This window comes from Mandrillus leucophaeus, unplaced genomic scaffold (assembly GCF_000951045.1).
Source record: "Mandrillus leucophaeus isolate KB7577 unplaced genomic scaffold, Mleu.le_1.0 Scaffold887, whole genome shotgun sequence".
Classification (NCBI taxonomy): Eukaryota; Metazoa; Chordata; class Mammalia; order Primates; family Cercopithecidae; genus Mandrillus; species Mandrillus leucophaeus.
In genome coordinates this window covers 212,240-237,119 of record NW_012109663.1, presented here as the reverse complement: position 1 = coordinate 237,119, position 24,880 = coordinate 212,240, and the positions used below count along the sequence as shown (strand labels likewise).

General features: G+C 35.8%; 1 protein-coding gene across 2 annotated transcripts in view; it reads right to left on the bottom strand.

Moving 5' to 3' along the window:
- MTTP (microsomal triglyceride transfer protein) overlaps positions 1 to 24,880 on the bottom strand; it is a 58,524-nt gene that overhangs the window by 7,747 nt on the left and 25,897 nt on the right. For both annotated transcript variants that reach the window (XM_011969357.1, XM_011969358.1), the window contains 11 exons: positions 24,290 to 24,406; positions 23,855 to 23,994; positions 20,737 to 20,887; positions 18,403 to 18,560; positions 14,892 to 15,060; positions 13,914 to 14,021; positions 8,767 to 8,979; positions 7,583 to 7,794; positions 5,316 to 5,413; positions 5,103 to 5,224; positions 3,418 to 3,645 (listed from right to left, as the gene is read on the bottom strand). In XM_011969357.1, coding sequence (XP_011824747.1) covers positions 3,418 to 3,645; positions 5,103 to 5,224; positions 5,316 to 5,413; positions 7,583 to 7,794; positions 8,767 to 8,979; positions 13,914 to 14,021; positions 14,892 to 15,060; positions 18,403 to 18,560; positions 20,737 to 20,887; positions 23,855 to 23,994; positions 24,290 to 24,406 — 1,716 coding nt within the window. The remainder of the gene's footprint in view (positions 1 to 3,417; positions 3,646 to 5,102; positions 5,225 to 5,315; positions 5,414 to 7,582; positions 7,795 to 8,766; positions 8,980 to 13,913; positions 14,022 to 14,891; positions 15,061 to 18,402; positions 18,561 to 20,736; positions 20,888 to 23,854; positions 23,995 to 24,289; positions 24,407 to 24,880) is intronic.

Here is a 24,880-nt window from a genome sequence, read left to right as displayed (position 1 = left end):
TGCCCAAAGCTCTATAAAGCTTTGATGTCTCATTTAATCCTCATACCAATCTTCCATGGTAGGCATTATATCTTAAAGATTGAAAGGAAAAATCAGTCTCAGCAGCTACACATCAAGCCAGAATAAACGATCCAGCTGTCTGTAGGGTGAAGACATTTCTTTCTTTCTTTGAGATGGGGTCTTGTTCTATCACACAGGCTGGAGTGTAGTGGTGTGATCATGGGCCACACCAGCCTCAGCTCACCCCTACTTCAGCCTCCTGAGTAGCTGGGACCACAGGCATACCCCACTATGCCCAGCTAATTTTTTTTTATTTTATTTTTTGTAGATCTAGGGTTTCACCATGTTGCCCAGCCTGGTCTCAAACTTCTGAGTTCAAGGAATCCACCTGCCTTGGCCACCCAAAGTGCTGGGATTACAGGTGTGAGCCACTGCACCTGGCCTGTGTGAAGACTTTTCTACTAATATTCGTAGCTATCACAAGCTCATAGCTCTCTTTTGTCTTCTGGTGTACAAGAAAGCCTGTTCTAAGAAATATTTTAAAAAAGAGAGAGAGAGAGAGAGAGAGCATAGGTTTATATCCTTATTAGGCCCAGAGTGCATATCTATTTAGATTCTTTCCTATGAACTAGAGGAAAAAGATATTAGAACTTTGTATTTGTAGCTAATGTGACCGCTTTGATTCTCTTGGTCCCGTAAGTGTTTCTTATAGCTCAGATGCTGAGATTTTGACAACTCATCCCATTGCTTCCATTTAGGGAAATATGTTCTTTACTGGCTAAAGAGGATCCCCCTTATTAAACTGACTTTATCAGACATCTTTCTCTGAAGAGTAATCCAATTAGCTGAAGAGAGAAAGTGTGAGCAAGCACACAGTAATTCCATCTGCCCTAGTGGCTGTGATGGGCTACCCACTGCCAACATTTCCTTCAGTGTCAGCACTTGACCTAGAGTGGTATGTGCCTCTGAAGCTAGGATGGCATTACTGGAGTGCTCTGCAGAGCCAGGGGGCCTCAGACAGCTTAATTTGTATAATAACCTCAGATCTGCCAAATACTCCAACCTGACACACAGACACTGGGCTATGTTTAATAGCTAGGGGACAATCTTTCTCATAGAATATGCCTTGCCTTAGTTGCCCTAGCTTAGTGAATAGAAAAACTGTACAACATAATCTAGATCAGGGATTGGCAAACTACGACCAGCAGGCAAGTCTGGTCCACTGGCTATTTTTATACATAAAATTTTACTGGAACACAGCCATACTCATTTGTTAATGTATTGCTGATGGCTGTCTTCACTCTACAGTAACAGAACTGAGTGGCTGCAACAGAGACCATGTGGCCTGCAAAGCCTAAAATATTTACCTTCTACCCTTTACAGAACAAGTTTGCTGACCCAGGTCTAGATTACTCCTCGTGGTTTTACACCCCAATTCAAATTCTCAGGCATTGTTTATGGATGGCTAAGCACATACAGGAGGTGTTGAGCTGTCCTCTGTGTCTTAAAACGTGGACTACTTTTTCAGTACTTGTACTGCCTTTAGACGACTCTTTCATTAAAACTGGAATTGTGCAATGTAAAATTCTGATATAATTTGAGAACTGTTTTTTTTTTATGTGTGACTTGAGGATTAAGGGATACAAGAGGCACTGCCATTTGTCCTTTCTACATTTGCATTGACAGAAACAATTTTGTTCAGACACCCATTGAAAAACTATGTTCACAAGCTTCCCTCTCAGCTAGAGGTAGCCATGTAACACCGTTTTGGTCCAAATCCTAGACAGGGATTCCAAACAATTCTTGAAAAAGAGTCAGACTCTGTGACCTCTTATCCTTCCCTTCTTCCGTCTTGGAATGAGGAAGTGGTTCTGGAAGTGGAACAGTCATCTGATAATCACAAGGTGACAAGCATGAGGTCAAAAGTCACAAGTAAGAACGGCTGAGCTGAAGGAAGGCAGCTTGAATTCGGATGATACCTTAAGTTTTCCATATTAACCCTGGACCACCTACTTTCAAATGTTTGTTACACTATAAAAGTCAAACTATTTAGTTAAGCCACTCTAAATTGCTTTTTGTTTTTGTTCTATACAGCTATCCTGAGCTGATATGAGGAACAAGAAAGATAGAAAATTAACACTGTTTAATCCCAAATAATGAGGTTTTGGAGGAGTTTTAATACAATCTAATATCTAAGATGTCTCCCAGCCCTTAAAATCTATGATTTCTTAACCAGAATCTAACATTTCAGAATCCTCAAATTATCTGGCAAACAACAAAGCTGATAAAATCTTCAGACCACCTGTTCCAGGTGCCTCACTTTACTAGTATGAAACTGTGTTTTAAGGCTATTAAGTAACTGCCCAAGAGCACATAGCAAGAAGGTAACAGAGGCAAAATTCAAATGTAGGCTATTATCCATTAATGTATTAAAACAATAAAGCAAACTTTACAAGTCAATCCAATCATCTGTAAATTATTTCAATCTCCTTATATATTCTCAATATAATAAGTATGAATCAGAGTACACAGTGATCGCTTTGATTCCCTGTAAGATCTTATTTAGCAAATATTTCATTGTTTATGTTGCTATGCTTAATGAAGCAGGAAATAAATCAAACTATTGAAGAAAAATTTTAAGCACCAAACATTCAAACTCAAAGGTTATTCAGATTAACCCTCTTCTGTTTTTCAGAAAATCTAATTAGGCAGACCATCTCCATCGCACAGTATCTTGGCCACTTAAATCTTACTGCACCAAAGATTGTATTGTCATTTTTTGGTACAGTATCATAAGAGTTTGGGCCACAAAACATTGAAAACCAGTTTGAAGAATGTGACTCAAGAGAATGAAAGTACTCCTATACTCTAAGAATGAACATATTTTTCTAAGATTTTATATACATGAGACTTTTGGGCAAAGAGCCTTCATGATTTCTTGCCTGTGGCTCATGGCCGTGGTTGCTTGTGCCTCTACTAATTTGGCAGGGTCAAAATGATGCACTGTATGCATCTTCATCATCGCTGTCATTACGAATGTCATCAGTGACTTATAAGGCCACATAGTTCAGCCTCTGCCTTCAGGATAAATATCAGCTAAGCTCTCATGCCTGAGAAAGCCAAGTGAGAAGACAATGGTAGCTCTATTCTGTTGTGTCCTAACCTTTCTTGTTTCTGTGAGCATCAACATTTTCTCTTTGCCTCAAATTAAAGGCACTTATTAATCATCTAATAAATGAAATTATAACATATCTGTAGTAAAGGAGAAAGGGCAACAATACCAAGGGCCAAGTGCTTGGAATATGAGCTCCAAGATGGGCACAATTTTGTCTTGTATCCTCCAAGAACCAAGCATATTTAAAACGTGCCTAGCATATTTTAGGGACTCAATAAATACTCACAGACTGAATGAATTACCTGAGAATGATCTATTAGCAGAATAAGTCCTTTCACCACACTGATAGGGTCGCCAGATGCTGACAGCATTTTGGACATCAAATCACTGTATCCATTGAAAAAGGTGACAGGTCTGAGCTGAACATCAAAGAGGATGGCTGACATGCCAGCATAGGAGTCAAGGTTCTCCTCCCCCTCGTCAGGGGTGGCTGCGATTAAGGCTTCCAGTCCTTGGGCTTCAATAACCACCTGGAGAAAATCAATATACTGTTCATGATGCAAGCTCCCTGCCTGCTCTGTAAATAATGGTGAAGCTTCTGAGCTGCAGCTAGAACTTCTCAAGGGGCCAAAAACTTAAATATTTGCAACAGCTAAAAACAGAAAATAAAACAGACAAAAACCTCTATGCCTGAATATAAGGTGGGTTAGTTTTTTATTTAATCCTCACAACCACTCTTTGAGGTACATATGATATTACCCATTTTGTAGATGAGGCCAAAAAAAAAAAAATCTCAAGTTTACTCAGCTAATATATGTCAGAGGCAGGACCCATACCCCTCTGTCTGACTACGAAGACCATGAGCTTTCTATTTTATGATGTCATCCTAGAAACTCTTAGTCTTTCCAGGACTGTCATATACCATGCATCAGCTATCTCGCAGAGCATCTAAAAGGAGATGGAAAGGTGTTGGCAGATCATTAAGACTGCTGCTATGTGAGGACATGGTATTCTCTAAACCATGACTCACCTCATTCCTTGTCAAACTTCTCTCCTTAGCCAAAAAAAAAAAAAGTCGATAAACACCATGAGGGGACTAACACCCTTATTTCCACCAAAAATAGGAATCCTACATATTTTCTGTCCTCCATACCCAGCCCTTTAACTCCTGGGTGTTTTGCATTTCAAAGTACATATCAGAAAACAGATGGTGATTCCTCAGGACAGAAGGGCGTAGTATTCTGACTACAGTACTACCAAAAGGTATAGTAATATAAGATTGATAAAAACTCAAGTTTTTATAGCGTTGGATTATTTTAAAAACTTAAATGGCTGTATTTATGAGGTTATAATTTGATGTACACAAAAACTAAAAAGAAAGTACATGTCATTATTAGGAAGTCTTTACAGACCATCACCTCAATTTGGTTAACACTAAAGGGATGGAAGTCAGCCAACTGTTGAATGCCTACATTTTATTCCTTTCTCTCCTAGCAATGTTGGAGAAATATAGATTGACCCTTTAGAGCGTCATATTCTATTATGAAAGGTTTTATTATGGGGAATCAATCTCTTCATAGAAACACCCAGAAAAGGAAAATTTATTCTAGAATTAAATACTTGGGGGTGAGAGTGGGCTAAGAAATATATCTGTGAATAAAAATAAAATATTATTTTTAAACATTTATGTGAGAAATATTGGTACAATTTCAGTTTTGTGAATATGTGCACCTTTGAAAAGACAAATGGACATTTGGCAAGTTTAATGGATCAAATTACTTAGGTTTCAAGTTCATATTTGAAACTTTCTCTGAGTGACTATAAACCATACAGCCTCTTACAGATAAGGGAATCTTGGGCAAAATATGACAGAAGCCACCATTAACTTATACATTTTATAGCATTACCCACAGTATATATGTTTTATTTTACCTCACCCTGATTTCTTGCATACTTCATTAAGCAAAATCCATGAGAAGTAAGTTACCTGGCTACCATGAAGACCAGCCTTCCCAATGTACTGAAAGATGTTCAGGTTACTTCTCCTTAGAATGCCAGAACCCGAGTAAAGAATGTCTAGGCTGTAAGTAGACGCCGAATGGGGACTACCTGATGACACACAATAACTGTAATTTAATAGCAGTTCCAGCAATGCTAAGTTGTGGGGTACAGAAGGAGAACCTCTTTTTGGTGTACATACGTTCTATGTAGCCAGTGTAGGCAGAAGAAGATCCACTCCTGGAGAAACGGTCATAATTGTGAGCAATCATTTCCTTCAGAACTCGACGGACAATTTTGCTGCAACATATGAGGGGGAAAAAAAGCTGCACATTCATTGTAATGACTGTTTCCCAAGTCAAATTTGGAGAAAAGAAATCCTCAGTGGAAAAAAGAAGAAGCCAAATTTTCCTCATGCCTTTCCAAGAGCCGGGGCGGTGCCAGCTGGCGTGGTAGCATCAGGATTAGGGCTAGCCCCTTCATTACTCAGATATTTGAAATTTAGTTTGGTATCAAAATGACAGCAAGGCAAGGGTGTCCAGCTTTGAGGTGGCTTAAGTTGACTAGTAGACACATTTCAGGCATGGCAAAATTCGTCATGGCTTTATTGTTAAATAGTGCATACACTTAAAGGAAAATTGTGCCTAACTGGAGAGGTTGCACAATATTTCTTTAAATATTTTTCTTCATTCTCTAATAGTCTCTTTCACTAATGACATATAACAGTACATTTCCAGTATTTCTTCTATATCTGTGAAGTTTCCAATTACACAAACAGCTCAGTAATACCCATATAGAAACGACTGTCTCCTCTGGAGCAAGTCTTAATCCTTACCCCATGCCTCCATCTTGTTGTCTGAGTAATTAGTGTTAAGATGTTCATTTCTGATTACATAACATTAATCATATCAGTAATAGCAACATTACGACAACACAGCAAAACATCAAAATAATCAACTATAGAAATCTGGTCCTAGGTCTGAGGTAGAAAATAATTGAGGGGAAGCGATGGCATCCTGAGAGGTTTCCCCTTCAATATCACTAGGTTATAAGATTTTAGCCTAGAGAAGCAAAGATGAGGAGGGTCATGACAGCTGTTCTCAGATATTCAAAGGGTCTTCTTGTGGATGAATGACTAGATGTATTTTGCTTTGCTCCTGGGATAAAACCAGAGCCAATAGGAAGATTTCACGTTATACAAAGACATAATGTTGAGAGTCTCTGACCAACACTGGCACAAGTTCCCTCAAAGATGGTGAGCTTCCTGTCACCGGGAGAGGGAAGCAAAGTCTGAATACCACCTGCTGGGAGACTACAGCCCTACAGTGGAGAAATGCCAAGCAAGGGAGCCTTTAGTGTTCCTCCCCACTCTAATGTTTTTGGTTCTGAGACTCTGACCCATAATGTTGGTGATACTTTCCTCACAATTTCTAGTCTGTTCTCTACCCCACTGTCTCCTCTTTCCAGGTCCCTGAAATGCTAGGGCCACAAGACAAAGGCAGCAAGTACACCCAGGATCTCCTCCACAGGGTCGCATAAAAGCAAACAAAGAAATAGAGGGAGAAGCTAAATGCATTCTACTAGAAATACATGGCTGCAGAGAGGCTTGGCTTCTTTTCTCACTCGCTCACCTGCTCCCTTCCTCTTTCCTGAACGTCCTGCTTTTATCTCTGCTCTACTCACATCCATTTCTTATGTCTTCCTTCAGTCTTAGTCCTTGTTTCTCTTTCTTTCAAACTCTTAATGCCGTCTTTTTTCATTTTTTTTCTCTTTATTTTCCACCCTTCCAATCTCTGTGGTGAATGCTTAAATCTGATCTTTCCTGGGGGTAGTGTTCTGCATGTAACTCAGAAAAAATGAAACTTCCTTCTCTGACCCTCTAATTCCAGGGAGGAGGCACCTTGGCGGAGCCACTTTGCATTTGGGAGGAGTGACTTGGGAACTGGAAGGAAATTAATTCAGCAAGAGTTATAGAGTGATGAACTCTACTGAATGTACTCTTTAAATTTTGAATCATCTTAAAATGTAGGCAGTGCCTAAGATTTTAAACTTAAATGGGAAATTTATTTGATCTGTGATAAATGAGGTTTCAAAAATTCCTAACACTCGAAATGTTACAATAAAAAACCGTTTGGTAAGATTTTACATTGTTTTGTTGTACGTATTTTAAAAATCCTGTTGAAAATGCAGTTAGCTTTTAAAACATTTGGCAATATACACTTTCCAGACTGAACAAGACAACCCTAGTAAAAATTATACCCAGAGTTCCCACTCATGGACTCATAGTGCCAAACTGAAGTTGTTTCATCTGGTCCCCTAAATAGCCCTATTATGGGAAATCTGGCACTCTTTGGTTTTATGCAACGTAACCCTGCATAATGGCCACATCATTATTACTAGCTACATGGGTACCACATGAACACACAAATAAGCTTGACTACACAGAGAGACATGTGCAATATATTATACCTTGCAGGCATTTCAAAACGAAGGATGTCTTGAACAATGGCGAGCATGTATTTATTCATTTCTTGGGGAAGCTCCCCAATAGACAGCAGGATGTTCTTGACTTCCATGTAGGATGGATTGTTATTTAAAATGATAGCAGCTGCAGTAGTGCGCACAGTCTTTTCGTGAACTTTACGGTTTTGGTGGTATATTCTGTTCAAGGTCTTTTTCACCTGTTCATGAGATGTTCAAACTCAGTGCACATCTAGATATTTTTTAAATGGACATTTCAGCAGGAATAGTGAGTGTTCATAAAAATATATATGTGTTACTACATTTCTCAGATTCCTTTGTGATTTGGTGGGGGCCACGTGAGTAGTTCTGGCTAATGGGCCATTGACAGAATCTATGAGGGTCACTTCTAGGCTGAAGCCATTAAGAATGCCAAAATAATTGCATTCCATTGCAACAAGTAACTTCATAGATTATTAGAACTGCCTAACGATATGCAATATGTAAGGATCTATACTAAGCATCTATATTTATTTATTTCCATTTCCCCTTACCTTTTACTAACTCCCTCAAATCCTGGCTTTGCCCTCAGATATATAGACGTTAAATAAGTCACCCAAGAACAAACAACCAGGGAAGGACAGAGCCAGAGTTTATATGTAGGTCTGTCTTTCTCAAAAGCGTGTGCCCCTAACCGTCATGATTTGCAGCCACCAACTTCAACACAAAACTGGTGGGCAGGTGCTTAGCTACAAACTGGAAACACCATTCTCGGCAGATGGTTTATCTTGAGATTTGTAGACATTGTCTGCCCTAACAAAGGTTTAATTTAGTTGGCTTCCTGAAACATGTAGTTGTAGTAACAAACAAAGTTATATTTAAACCAGGATATTTCAGTATTGAAAAATGTAACAGCATCTTAAAACTTATAAAAGTAAATATATTTCAAAAAGGAATTTGTTTCTTAAAATAAGAGAATATGCTTCAATATTTACGCTTCAGGATATAGGATGTTACCCTGTGAGGATATTTAGAGTAGCCTCAAATGCAATTTTAGAGTTATTTTTAAGCAGGAGAGAAGACTATTTGGAGAAAATATAGAGTGACTTGAGAGGAATTTGCATTTGACTCATGTTCAGACATGCTTTTTTTTTTTCTTCTGTTAATGTCACAAATATTCTCAGAGATTTTACCTCATCAGTTATGAAAGGGAGATCATATCTCTGGAGAGTAGTGGTAGCCAGGTGGCTGATGGGCCCTTCTCCTGCTTCTGCGTACTTCAGAAGACTTGGGATGCCTTCTGGAAGCAGGGCATTCTTCAAAGCCAGCAGATACATCCTGGTGTCCTCTTTTTTCTCTGCTTTTTCAAGTCCTCCCAGGATTAACTTCTTAGCTTCCACTACTGCCTGAAAAATCATATACCTTAGATATATGCATGACCATACATTGAAGAAGACTTGGGCAAGACTGGCTTTATTCTTGGGTCGAAGAAAGCAACCTACAGTTTTACAAAGTTTTGCATTGGTTGCTTGACTGAGGCACACAGTGGAATAAAAGCAAACAAGTAAAGCCTGATGAAGGTGTTGTGCTTTTTTTTTTTTTTTAAATACATATACATTCTTAAGAAGCAGTGAGTATTATCAATTGCTAAAGCAGCAATTAGATGGAGCCTTAGTGTCACCATGCACCTTTCCTTAAGTAAAAACACGGGTGAGACCTCTTAGAGCTCAACCATAAGGTCTGGCTCTAAATGTTTTAAAAGTGCTTGTTTTTACTTAATTCCAAATTTAATTAGTGCTGCAATATAGTTTAAAAAATATTTCTTAAGTACCTCCTATGTGGTAGGTACTTTACTAGGTACTTTTCAAATACATTCTATAATGAGAGAAGTCCTTTTGTCCTAGTCTGAGAAAAAGGGGGATTGAGTGTAAGTTAATAGTTTGATGGGAAAGCAAATTAGAAATAGGGACATCTGGGTTCTGGTCTTATATTTGCCACTACATATGTTTTAGAGACTTCAGTTTCATGTTTAAAATAAAGATTCTTTGGATGACAGAGCCTAGGCTGAAAAAATTTTTTTTAAAATAAAGGGTTTTAAGATCTAATTCATCCACAGGATTCATAACCTCTGAAATTAGGCTACAAGCACACACACACACACACACACACACACACACACACACACACAGGGTTGGGGAGAATGAATGATATGGGGAAGAGTGGAGAAGTATTAACAAAAGGCTCCCAATAGAAGGGAAGATGCTAAACATCACACTTAATCAGAGAAGTGGCATTTCTCAACTACCAAATTGGTGAAAAATTCAAAAGTTTGCTACCATATTTTTTAGGTGAGACTATGGTGAAGTAGGCCTTTTCATAAATTGCTGATGAAAGCCTAAAATGGTACAATTTCTATGAAAGATAATGTGACAAAAACAAACAGAACTGGTTTTTGACAAGCAACTCTATCCCTAAAGCTACATCTCAACAATAGCAAAAATCTGTGCCTGAGATTAGTCACTTCAGTATTATTTGTAATAGCAAAATAGTGGAAGCCACTCACATGACCATTCATAGGAGATGTTAAATAAAACACAGTCCATAGACACAATGGAGTACTAGGCAGTTGTCAAAAGGAATGAAAAAGATCTCTATGTAGTGAATATTTTCATGATATATTAAGTGAAAAATGTAAGATACAAAAAGAGTATATGCAGAATGATATATTTTGTGCAAAAAGGTATGTAAATGTGTGAACATCTGTTTACTGTTGCAAAAGGAAACATAGAAAGAATTTTTTTTTTTTAATCAGTGATTTTGTTTACCTAGAGGAAGTAGGTGAGATTGGGGGAAAAGCATCGAGAAGCGAATGAGAACTCTTTGATAATACTTTTAAAACACAGTTTTGTCTTTTGAACCACATTACTATTTCACATGTTCAAGAAATAAAATTAAATCAACAGGATGAACAATTATCAAAATTCAATTTAACCAGAAACAAATGAAACCAAATGTCTATCAACTTGTTAATATGACTAAACAGAAGAGAATAAAAAAGAATTAATCCAAGTAACTTTTGAGCATAAAACTTTGTACATATGCAATGGAATATAGTCTAAGGACAAAAAGAACTATAATAAAGTCTTGAACTTTACTTAGTTTGTTTCTGTAGTAATACTGGTGTAGCAATTCCAAAAAAATATTGTGTATGTTTTAGAATTGAGCAGATGAATCAATATATTGGTGTTCTCGAAAACCACATTTGTCACAGTGGGAGAAGGAAAATATAATGATGAAACGAGGGAAAAAAGAACCCTATAGTGTTGAATTAGAATTAGAATTAGAGATAGCAGTGGGAATTCACAATTTGGTAAATACATGTATTTTTTTTTCATTGTAAGATACTATTTGCAATGGCACTCAAGTAATAAGAAGTAAAAGTATTTAGAGGTAAATGTCAGATGTCTGCAAATTACTGTCAAATTATGTAACTAAAATAAAACAGAAAGAGATAAAGCAAAGATAAGAATATGTTAACAACTGATGAATCTAGATGAAAGATATCCGGGTGTTCATGGAATTGTACTGTTCTTACAACTTTTCCGTAGGTTTAAATTTTTTCAAGTACAAATTCAGTGAAAATAAGCAACTAGGATGCAGGGAGGTCAAAACATAAGCAAAAGACAAACATAAAAAAGAAACATGTGGCATAGTACTGGTTGTGCACTTGTCTAGCCACCATTCAGACTGTCACAGGACAGTAGCTTTTATGCCAGTAAGTTCTGAAAGGCTATAGAACTACATAGGATGGCAGATACCTTTTATACAGTATGCCTATAGTGTGCCCAGTAGCTACCTTAAATTTGTGCTTATTTAATACAAGACATCATTTTCTTTCCTTCCTTTCATATATCTTTGATTTGGGCAAAAGATAAATGAGTGTTCCACAGCAGAAAATTCAAAAGAAAAATTGAACCTTTACTACAGTTGTTCGGTAGTAAATTCACTACGGCCAAATCTCATCATCCTCAAAGATGAAAAAAAAAAGTTTGCGCAAAAACATGAACAAAACTGAATGCCAATGATAGTAGATGGTCTGCAGCTACCTTCAAGGTAATTTTAAAGATGTGATGAGAACCAGGCTGTCCATTATCAGAAGAACTTTAAATTTGATAGTTGGCTCTGTTTCCTTATGCTACATGACTTTCCTAGGTAACCCCAGTCTCTTTCAAGGTTTCAGCCTCTCTCTATTTCTGACCCTAACTTCTCTCCTGAGCCACAGGTGAATATGGACACCTGTCTGTTGGACAACTGAACCTGGTGACCCAAAGGATTTCAAACTTAACATGGCCAAAACAAACTAATAGCTCTACTCTCCTCCCACCCCCAAACCAGGCTGTATAAACCTTACTTAAGTGGTTGGCATCACCATACACCTGGTATCCTCAACTGAAAGCTTTAGAGTCACCTGGATTCTTATATCTTTCTCATTTCCCACATCTTATCAGTCACTAAATAAAATGGCCCTTGAATCTATCTCCTCTCAGCCCCCTGCCCCTACATTAATTCAGACCTTTACTAATTCTTGCCTAGGTTATTGCAAATGCTTCCAGTCAGATCTCAGTAACTCTAATCCAGTAAACAATCAGTCCACACAACATCTTGCTTCTGTCTTAATAAAAAATCTGAGTATGTCATTCATCTGCCTAAAGACTTCACTGGTCTCTTGTTTCTGTAGAATGAAGGCCAGACTCCTTAGCTTGTTATTAATGAAGATCCAGCTCACCTTCCGTCTCTATTCTCATCTTTCCTGTGTCTCCATTCTCACTTATCTGCCCCCAGAAACATACATATTTTACGTTCCAACCCCACAGAATTTCTCACTGTTCCCAAGAATACCAGGCCCATTTTGACTTTGGGCCTTTTCATACATTGTTGTATGTCTCCCAGAACATCTTTCATTCCATACTTCGACCTCTTCACTTAAAAACCTCTTTTAGACTAAGTTTAAAAATTGTTATTTTGGTGGAAACTTCTCTAGCACACTCAAACAGAAAACATTGCTGCATCTTCTGTATTGTCTCAGTACTTTGTTTATATTTCAGTATTATTTATTTGTTTATATTTGATAAACAGACTAGGAGTTCTTTGAGGATGGTAGAATATTTTACGTATATTTATATTTGAGGATTAGCATCATGCCTTACACAGAGTAGATGCTCATTAAATACTGCTGAATAGATCTTTCGATATGTGGGTTTTATCTTTAGCCAAGATATTTAATACACGAATAGCTAAAGTAAATCGGCTACTCAAATAATTACGGAAATTGAAAAATATAAGAAGTTATGCTTCCCTAATATAAAAATAATAAATTTAATTTCTGCCAGAACTGAATACGTTCATACTCAAGCTTTTTCAGTACTACTGGTTTTCAGTGACCTTTTTCATACTTAATGTATATTCTAGTTTTGGCTTGCCTCTTTTGGGACTATTTGGTTTCAAGAACATTTTCCCTACTATTTTTAATAGCAAGCACTTAGTAAGCAAAATGATATATAGTGCTGTCTGAGGTAGAAAAAATGCTGATGGAACACTGTCTGTATAATGTGGACAGAAAAAAGACTTATGTTTTTATATATTTAGCATCTTTATTTGCATTATAAAAGACGGGCTACGTTAGACATTAATCTATTTTGGTTTTCCATATTTAGTTATACTTAAAAAGTGTTTTTGCTTTTTGCTTTTTAGTAAGAACGATGTGAAAATTGATAGTCCACTCAGGCAAGTAGAAAAGCTTTAGGCAAATGAAATTGAAAATAAAATATAAAGTTCTCTGTGATTAGAAGTAACTAAATTCCTACTATCAAAACTTAAAACTGCAAACCACACTTACTATAGACAAAGTTCTGCTCTAGGAGATAGCCTTAGAGTCTAATATTTCTCTGAAAACAAGAAGTATATCATACACACCATTTAAAACTGAATACATAGTGGGTACTCAATAAAGTATATGGGTAGGGAGGTTATCGTACTTTCACTTTTTAGCAAGTCTTTATTAAATATTATCCATGTACCAGGAACTGGTAAGCAATTGGTGTTGAAAAAAACTGAGTTCCATTTCTTCATGGAACTTACATTCTAGTGAAATGGAAATATATAATAAACATAATAAGTGAGTGAATTGTAATGTATGTTAGATGGCAAAAATTGCTATGCAAATAAGGTAAGTAGAATAGAGTAAAGAGAATTAGTAGTGCCAATAGTAGGCAGCATGGTGAGTATCAAATAGGACGATGGTGTAGAATGATGTAATACATGAGATTGGATTTGCACTTACTTTGAGTTTGCAGCCTTCGTTCTGACACAACTTTCTGACAAGTGTCCCAATGATGATCATAACAGTTTCTCTGATGTCACTGCTCCCAATAGAACCTTTGAACTTACTCTATTAACCAAACAGGGATAAAATAGGTTACCAAGACATTTAAATATTTCCAAGGAACACTTTTAGTTAAAAAATAAAGTAACCAATATATCCTTGGGAAGTATTTTTATGTTTCTAGATTGCAAACTCAGAATTTTGCTTTTGAGACACTTACACATTTGCTAGGTAGCTTTGAATTGAAGAGTTAATCCCCTTTTCAGGGATTTTTAACCTGCGATATAGGGAATTCTTAACCCTGGAGGTTTATGGATTGGATTCATTGGGTCAATGAACAAAAAATAAAAGTGGGGGAGGGGTTATAAAATTTTATGTATGAGTAAAAAGGGGCTTCATCACTTTTATCAGATTCTCAATGGGTACATTTTCCATAAAGATTATGAACTATTCCACTAGATCATAGGTAAACAAGTGCAATTAAAAAGAAAACATTCTTGGACACAAGAGAAGTCTAGCTTTCATTTTCAATATAAATCTTTAACAGCAGAAGAATTGTATCTCTTCAATGTAGGTATACTAAGTATCACGAGAATTTTTGAAGTCGAAACAAATCTTGTAAAATTGATTACTGAAGCATAACCCAGACTTCTCCCCTCTGAAATTCTGTCCTGTGCTATATAACATGATAGTGAACACAATCTTTAAATTACCATATAGTTTATACTATTTAGTGAAATTGCGAATAAGGCACTAAGTGAAATAATTTATTATACAGTTAATAATTAGTGGATAGAAAATACCCCAATTTGGATATGAATACTCAGAAGTCTCTAGTTGATAGCCTTCATTCTGATCTAAGAAACTTTTAATTACTGTTAATAGTCTTAAGAAGTTTTACAGGAGCTGAGGGTCTTTATTTTCTATTTGACTTACAATGAGGGCTCTCAGGAGTTCTTCATCGGGATGAGAAGCAAATCCACAGGCATAGAGAAATCTCTCCTGGAGGATAATGCTACTGTCACTTTTGAAATCCAAAAAGTCCAAAATGGCTTCTAATGAGTCTGAGGTCTGAGCAGAGGTGACAGCGTCCACCAGCTGAGGTCTATAAAAAAAGGCATAATCATGGATATCAATGTTTAGGGGAAGGAATGCTTAAAAATCTCTACCATTCACAGAGTCTCTATTGACTTGAGTTTTCTCAAGAAGTGATTTTTTTAAATTTGAACCAATGAAGAAATGATTAAGACTTTCTCAAAAAGACCCCGCCCCATTTAATTTTAATTTTCTCCTTTAACGCCCCTCTCTCTCACTCAAACAGTGTATACTCAGAATATACAAACTAATTTTACTATATTAACCTAAGCTAAGTATAATTTGGAGATTTGTAAATAAAAATTATATAAATACAATTAAAAATTAAGTTCAAATTCCTTCCTATATAGTAATACATAAAAGCTATGGGTCCCCAAATTTATTCTCTTTCTTTAATTAGCTTTACAAATACACACATTTCAGAAGTGCCTACTTGAACTAAAGCAGTCTTATTTGATGGAAAATCCTTTAACTTTATATCCAAGGAGGAAGGTTTGGTTCTTTTTAAAAATTAAAAAAAAAAAACAAAACATGGTATAGCTCTATGTTTAACCACAATGAATACGTGTGAGCAGAATAGAACCCCTACAGAAAAACTCTAGTTACATATTCTAGTCATCAAAAATCTTTGTTTTTTTGAGCCTGGGACGGTAAAACTTCTAAGAGTAGTTGTCATATTAATGAACACATGTATGTAAATATTACATACTACATCTATGTAAACACACCAGACAATGTGACATGTGCTTAGTAATTTATACTTTTAAAAAATGATATACTTGTACTATTTTGATCCTAACAAAAACCTAGTGAATTAAGCTCAGATAACTAGAAGACATAATACTTATTGAGTTTATATTGTGCAAGCTCTGTACTAAAAATTTTATGTGTCCAACCTCTCTTTAAGTTCTTCATCTGTAAAATGAAGTTAAAGTAGTATTTACCTCAGGATTGTTGGGAGGATTAAATTATGTTATCTCTGTAAAACATTCAGAAGAGTGCTTGACATATAGTAAGTGATTGATAAATATTAGCTGTTATTAATACTACCACCTCATTTAATCCACTGAACATTCCTGTCAGTGTAATATTAATATTCCCCTGTACATGCTAGGAAACAGACACAGATATACCTAGTCATTTGTTCAAGGTCACAAAGCTGGTAAATGGGATTGCTGGAGTTGAAATCTAGGTTTTTCTGACTCTGGAGTCCATAGTTTCTTAATTACATTGATGTTTCTCAAAGTGTTTTCCATGTTAACACTAGTCCTACAAAATGCTTTAAGAAAAGGGATTTTCAAGGTCATGTATTTTAGAAAATATTCAAAACGTACCAGAATATTATCTGATTAAAGATACTATAAAATTCTGCAACAGAGAGAAATTGACATGGTTTCATCCAGTTTTGCAAACTCAGTTGCTCACAGAATCTTTTCCTTTTTGCATACCTCTTAACTTCCTGCAAATTACAGGATACAACATAGAGGCTCTTTGGGAAATGTTACATTCCACCACCCTGCCTCTCACTATCCTACAATAAATAGAAAAAATTATTATCCTTATTTTACAGATGTTGAAAGTGAGGCTCAGAGAAGCTAAATATAAAAGACTTCCTTGGCCGGGTGTGGTGGCTTACGTATGTAATCCCAGCACTTTGGAAGGCCGAGATGGGTGGATCACCTGAGGTCGGGAGTTCGAGACCAGCTTGACCAACATGGAAAAACCCCATCTCCACTAAAAATACAAAATTAGCCGGGTGTGGTGGCACATGCCTGTAATCCCAGCTACTCGGGAGGCTGAGGCAGGAGAATTGCTTGAACTCTGAAGGTGGAAGTTGTGGTGAGCTAAGATTGTACCATTGCACTCCAGCAGCGTGGGCAATAAGAGCAAAATAGAGTCTCAAAAAAAAAAAAAAAAAAAAAAAAAAAGACTTCCTTGAAGGATATACTGTTACTGGAGGTTAGAATTTAAACTAGATGTTCTGATTTTAGTTCATCTTAGTGTCCTTTCTATTACACTACACTACATGTGTGTTGCATGTTATATGGTTCAATATTGTATAAATAATCTGATTTAGAAAATGCATCATGCAGTCCTCCAAATTATTGCTGCCTTAAGATTTTTAGGATACAGATAATGCTAAGGTTTAGTGTAATCTCTATTCTCAATTAATACCTAATGATTCCACTTTCATTCTCAGTAATTTCTGCCTTTAATGTTAAGACAATGCCTATGTACTTTGAGAGTGATAAAATTTTTAAAGAATCTTAAAAATACAAAAAGTAATGTTAAGACAAGTCCTTCTACCAATATATTTTAACATGCTGTAATTGAAACAGAGCCTAAGAATTTATGATTTTGTTTATTTTTCAATTTCTGGTTTAAATATTTATTTTTGAAGAGAATAACCAACTTTGAATAGTCATTTGGAATTCCTATCAATTTTTTAATATCCTTAAGGCAAGTAAATAAATGCAAGTGAGCATAAACAGACTATTCAGAAAAAAGCTACAATTTTCCTCCTGTTGGGGAATTCAGTCCTTTGAACTCAGTGACTGCTACTGCTGTGTGCGTGTGTGTAACTTGGCTAATTTCCACTTTTGATTATGTTAATGACTGTTATTCACTGTCAAATTAATTGAGCCTTGTTCTATATCATCAATGAAGATAATTGGTATCATAAGCTCAATTTGTATATATAAACAAATTCTGTATTATAGACTAAAAATACATTGTATTTAGAAACAGATGCAATGTTTTGGGGAAAGAATTAAGTCAACTCTGTTTATTACACATGTAAAATGCATCATATTTTCACCAAATATTGAATAATGTATGGATTTATTTTTACAGATTCTTTTCACCATTCACCTCAGTTCTCAGTTTTCTACATAAAACATAGTTTCAACTGGCTCTTTAGTGAAATCACATTTTCAACTGAACTGGTCAAACCTTTCTTGTTGTTTTTTTTTTAAATCAACTGAAATCTGTTCAGGTGTCAACAGCACGAGGAACACAATTTCAAAAACAGCGAGGCAGCACATGCCCCACGGTGTCATGACGAATCCCTGCCTTCACTTATCTATGTACCAATCTAGTCCCGATTTAAACTCATAAACACAACAACATATTTATTCCAAGTCCCTGCTGAAAATCTGCTATTGTATTTCTGGTCAGGTGACTATTAAATTACAGAACTGTGGAATTACTGTTCAATGAAAATGTAGTACAACAAAATAATTGTTTTGGAGGTGGGGCAGTCGGTTTAAAAGGGGTCTTTCTTGCTTCAAAAAAACCAACAATCCAGAAATGTTTCTGACAGACAACCCCACACAAAGGTTGGGGAACTTACAATACTTCCTTGCTTTCCATCTTTAGGATTTGAAGGATCTCTTCTTTCTTCGCAGTCCTGAGGTGCTGAACGAAAGCCAGGAAGTTTCTGACAGCCTCAGCCTTGGAGAGGCTGTCAGGCTGCAGGTACTTCCTGGTGGACTGCCAGTGCTCCAAGATCTGCAAAACATAGCTGCAGGCTCATACCCCACTCACAACTGTGAACATCCACATTTACAAAGGGTGTTCTCCCAGGAATAAAATGTCCCTTGTGTCTGAAGCAAAAGCAGCTTTTTGTACCTTACCTCAATATACCTGATAGTTCTCTGCTCATATCACACCCCTGGGACTTCCAATCACTCTGTGTACCATTCCTCTGTAGGAGGACTGTTTTTGTCTATTCATATTTAGCTTGAAGAGCCTAGGGCAATAATTAACTGGTTTCTGGGTATATAGGTCATTTCATGGCTACACCAAGGGAATTCTATCTGAGACCAGGCTTTGACTACCATAGTGCAATTTAAATTGTGCAGAATTTTAATTAACAGCAAAATATTTCAGTGATAAAATAATAGAACTGCTGAAGAATTGTATCAGGTTTCTAATTTACCTGCACCTCATTGAAAATCCATTTTTTGGTGAGCTCCCCATTCTCTCTCTTTATTGTATTATTTGTATGAAATTCAATGTTTTGCTATTGCTAAGGTCTGAATTATTCATTTCTTATATCTATGGTTTTTAGAGTAGCATTTAGATAAAGGTAATTCTCACATACACTAAGTTATTCTATTGCAGTTTTAAAAATAGTATTAGGTTGTTGCAAAAGTAAAGGCAAAAACCACAATTACTTTTGCAACAACCTAATAAGTAGTTCTAATTAATGGCATCTCTTGGCTTTGAAACTAACGAAATAACTTATTTTTCATACTTTACTACTTCCCCCCTTAGTTTTATGAAATCCTATCAGTGACTTCTAACTCTCTAACTCTATAGTAATAACTTGCTGCCAGTTTTTAAATTATTCATTACTTCTAATAAGCAATGGATCCTTTTTTTCTCTTTTTCAAGTCCCTTTTAGCTATCTAATCTTAAGAAGATATTCCAAGTGAAATTCAAGCTGCACTTAGCTAAAGATTTACTGGGTCATTTCTGAAGGCAGAGAACATATCAATATTAATTCAGGTGTTTTTGTTTTTCTTTAAAGAGCTGCAACAGAATTTACAAAAGCAAATTTGGAATTTGAAATTCCAAATTTGGAAAAGCAAATTTCTCAATGACATAAATAAATCATTTTCTATAATAATTAGGAAATAATTATCAAAAATATTAGATGGCTCATAATGTTTACTATCTATGGGATAGAAATTAATAGTGCAGAGCACAAGAAAAGATTAGTTTCATTAGCCACCTTCCTAATTTCCATCTCATACAACATTAGAAAATTACATTAGAACATTAAATGACATATGGAAAAAAAAAAAACAAGTAAAAGAAGAAACAATGTTTGAAGATGATGATTTTGTGTTTTAAAATGTTTTGTTTTTCCTCTAACTCAATTTCAGAAACTAATAAGCAATTACTGTCTTGTACTTTAAGCAAATTATGGTATTACATCTTGATGATTTCACTTTTCTGAACAAACACCAGTAGTATTGAAGGAAAGAGCATCTCCCTGTAGTTACACACAGAGCATGAAGCCAATGGTTTGTTCTTCTGACAAAAGATTACACATAAGGAAATGCTGGATGGTAAGTCATTTCTCTGACTGTATATCATAATTGATTCATGCAATAAAAAGAAAATTTTCTTTGTTGGATTAAAAATGTTACAAGATAATCTACACTTTGCCCTGGGGATGAGATATCGCATTTCTGAGAGTAATTTTAGGGGAAACTGGGGTAAATAAATGTTTCCTAATTTAGGCAAAGATCCTGGTATCCTTTTTCAGTCCTTGCAGCAATACTCAGAACACTGAGGCCAGTAAAGTATGTCACCTGTGGACAAATCACTATTATGTGACAGAAATTTCAGGGTTCAGCCTTTGTCCACGTTCTTGATACCATATGCTTCCCCCTAACTTCATTAAGCCCTCTATCCTCCCTGAATTCTAAATGACTTATTAAAAGTTGCCCTTGAGTTATAACACTTTTTGAGAGGAATGAATGGTAACTAGTTGTTAATTATTGGTGTGTCATGCACCATGTCAGGTGCATATTGTGACTGCTGTCATCACAACTCTGTGGTAGCTGGTAGTTCTTCAGAAACTTTCTTCATTAAATGAGCTGATGTTTTCACTGGAGACAAAAGGAAAACAGAGTCTGATGTCATGATTATTCACACATTTGTCTGCACTTACAGAAGGACATCCTTTACAGTGGCTCTGGAAGACCTGCCCCACAATGGGAATGGCCGTGTACTTTGAATCAACTGCTTTGATTATGGTTGCAGCCTGTTTTCCAGACATCAGTCTTGGGCCTGCCTCGGTTGTCTTCAGCTCTAATTTCTGCCTGCATAATACCAAAGGGAAATGTTATATTATAATCATTCTTTTGAGTGAACAAGATACTAATTGCCACTCTTTTGGCAAACAAGATAGTAATTTATTCAAGTTGTATACAGCCATGTCTTTCAAACTGTGATATCTCCACAGGTAACTGAAAGCTCATTATGAAGTCTTTCTGCAGCAACAATTGTATGAAAAGATTTGAAAATTTAAGTTTGGATTTTCAAAATATTATGTCAACAGTATACAGGGAAGAAAAATTGCCTGGATGATGTATAAGATATGCGATGTCAGCTCTTTTGAATTTAGCCCAGCTTTCTGAAAATGATACTGTCAATAAAACCATGTGCTACTTATTAACCAAGACAGCTAGAAAAGCTTATTTTCCAAAAATAGTCTCAACTATATTTTTGTCTGACATGCTCTTCCAGAACCTGTCTGTCTCAAAAAGTAGGGTCTACATTCCTCTCCTTGAACCCTGGTAGGACTCTGCAACTGCCTCAACTAATAGAGGAGAGTGAAAGTAATGCTATGTGATCTCTACAGCTATATCTTAAAAGAGGATTCAGCTTTTCTCTGGCACACTATCAGCACATGTGCTTCGGAGCCTCGAGCTACTACATAAGAAGTCTGACATGAAGCTGCCATGCTGAGAGGCCACAGGGAAATAAAAGATACTTGCGCAAGGAGCCTCAGTTGTTTGAGTCTTTCCAGCCCATGCACCAGATACATGGGGGAACAACCTTTAAATAGTTTGACTGTCTGCAACTACATAGATGCCGAGCAAGGCCAAGGCAAGCCTATAAATTATGAGAGAGAACAGTACAGTGATTGTTGCATTTTATACCACTAAATCTGGGGTTGTTTGTTACATAGCAATGGAAATCTCATAGGCCTGATAAGTAACTTAAAATATTGATTTTATATGAAAATATAATAAAACATTATAGATATACCGGTAGTATATGAAGTAGAAAGCAAAATTCTACTCCAGATGAGGCTTCCATAAAATTTCAAGCATTGTAATGAGGCATTTTTACTAATATTTTGTATCTATTTGGTACTAATATTAGAGCTACTCCAGAGAAATTTTTTGAGAAGCAATGGCATAAGGTATAATACATTCACTGTTAGAAAACATTGTTTTCTGAATTAAAACCTGAAAATAACAGAAACTCTAAGATTTAAAATTCTAGTTCTTAATCCCGTTAGAACAATTCTGTCCGGAGAAATGGTCTTCAATTGAAAAACAGGCCTAAATATTTAAGTTGCATAAGTCATATCAAAAATTTTGTCACATCCCTTTACTATGGAACTTTTTATGTTTTTAACAACAATATTTATTTTAAAACTCTTAAAGAGAAAAATTACAAATGCTACCACTTTTTAACCTTAACATATAAAACATTTGACAGAGAAATTAGAAAATGAACTAGAATGAATCAAGTAGTTTGTCTTTTTAAAACTTAAAATCTGTTCAATAAATAATTGATTTTTAATACAATTTTATTTAAAACGTAGTTATTTACCATGTGCCATGAATTGTTGTAGATGATGTAAAAAATAAAGATGAACAAGATATGATTACTACTTTCAAGGAGCTCACAGCTGAAATGAGGAAGCACAATGAATACAGTCATGTGCTGCACAAGGACATTTTGGTCAATGATGGACCCATGTATGAAGGTGGTCCCACAGGATTATGAAGCTGAAACATTCCTCTTGCCTAGTGACATCATAGCTGTCCTATCATCATAGTGCAAAGCATTACTCACATATTTCTGCCAATGCTGGTGGAAACACACTACTGTGCTACTGTTATATAAAAGTATCGCACATGCAGTTATGTACAATACATATTTGATAATGATGACAAATGACTATTAGTGATTTCTGTATTTATTATATCATACCTTTTATTATTATTTTAGAGTGTACTCGTTCTACTTATTAAAAAAATTAACTATAAGACAGCCTCAGGCAGGTTCTTCAGGAGGTATTCCAGAAGAAGGCATTGTTATCAGAAGAGGTGACAGCTCCACATATGTTATTGCACCTGAAGACCTTTCAGTGAGACAAGATTTGGAGGTTGTAGGTGCCTTCCACTGGAGGAAGACAGTGATATTGATGATCCTGACCTTGTGTAGACCTAGGCTAATACATATGTTTATGTCTTCAGTTTTTAACCAGAAATTTTTTAAAGTAAAAAATAAAAATAAAAAATTTAAAAATAGATAAAAGCTTGTAGAATAAAGATTTAAAGAAAAAATATTTTTGTATATCTGTACAAAGTGTTTTAAACTATGTTATTACAGAGTAGCTCAAAAGTTAACAAAAATTAAAGAGTTTTTAAAGTGAAAATGTTACAGTAAGCTAAGGTTAATTTATGATAGAGGAAAAAGGATTTTTAGAAATTCAGTGTAGCATAAGTGTACAGTGTTTATAAAGTCTACAGTAGTGTACAGTGATGTCCTAGTCTATGATATTCACTCAGTGCTCATTTGGTGATTCATCCAGAGCAACTTTCAGCCCTGCAAATTTCATTTACGTATCTTTTATGAATAAAGGTACACCTACATAGTATCTTTCATACTGCATTTTTTTTACTGACTTTTTCTATGTTTAGATACGTAAAAACTTATCATTATGTTTAATTGTCTACAGTATGCAGTACAGCAATATGCTATACAGGTTTGTAGCCTAGGAACAATAGGCTATACCATATAATGTAGTGTAGGTTATGCCATCTAGGTTTGTGTATGTATACTCTATGATGTTTGCACAATGATGAAATTGCCTAACAATGCATTTCTCAGAACTTATTCCCATTGTTAAGCAATGCATGACTACACACACACACACACACACACACACACACACACACACACACAGAGAGAGATCTATTTACAAATCAAGTATAATAATATAACAAAGAATAGCAACGAAAATAAAAATTTTAGCATTATCTTACTTTGATACTATTTTCCCTGTAATGGTTTGTAGGAAATTGAGTCCAAAAGCGTGTGTTTCTTCAGCAAGCACAGCTATAACAAAGCTGTCTTCTATCTTATAGGTGGTGACAGATGTAGCTTTTGAACTGACACCCAAGACCTAAATAAATAAATAGCCATCTTTATAACAAGTAATCATCTTTTAAATTATCGAATCAAGTAAATAGCAAACTGTCTTTTGGTCTACAAAACAACTTCCTCATTACACCCATCCCTCATTATTAACACCTACAACTTACTGAAATGGGTCTATTCATTTCATATATGTGAATTTACAGCCTAAACTAAAAATTATAAATGCTTCAAAATTCTATTTCTACTTTATTTTTCTATTACATTAATCTCTACAAAATGTAATTATTTGAATGCCTCAAAGAAAGTGATATCTATCATACCTGATTTGGGGTCGTAAATCCAGACCTCGCTATTTTGCATGAATCCAAGGCCTTAATTTTGATCACTTTGCCTTGATGAGCCTGGTAGGTCACTTTACAATTTCCAGAGATATCTACCTAAAAAGAAAGCAAGGGCATAATGTTTGGGATTCCTTGTGGGCCAATTGAGTTCTAATGAGAAGTGGCTTGAAAACTGAGGTCTCTAATATGCCACAGGGGACTTTTTTTTTCTCCCCCAGGATGATAAGATACAAAGACAGGAACAAGGTTTCTGGTAGCTTGTTGATTCCTTCCCATTCTCTTTGGTTGAGTCTTACTAGCGCCTTCTCATTTTTTTCAGGAATAATGTAGGATTTCCTACTTCTCTCTAAATCCAATCAGAATTAGACAAATGGCCTGGTAACAATTGAAACTTCTGATAAATGGGTAATTCTGTGGCAAGGGAGTTGATTGTTAAAGTTGTATCTAGATTCTGTGCATGTGTGTGTGTGGTGTGTGTGTGTGGTGTGTATGTGTGTGGTGTGTGTGTGTGTGGTGTGTGTGTGTGTGTGTGTAACTTCAACTAGCTGAATATGATTAGAAATTCTGGGC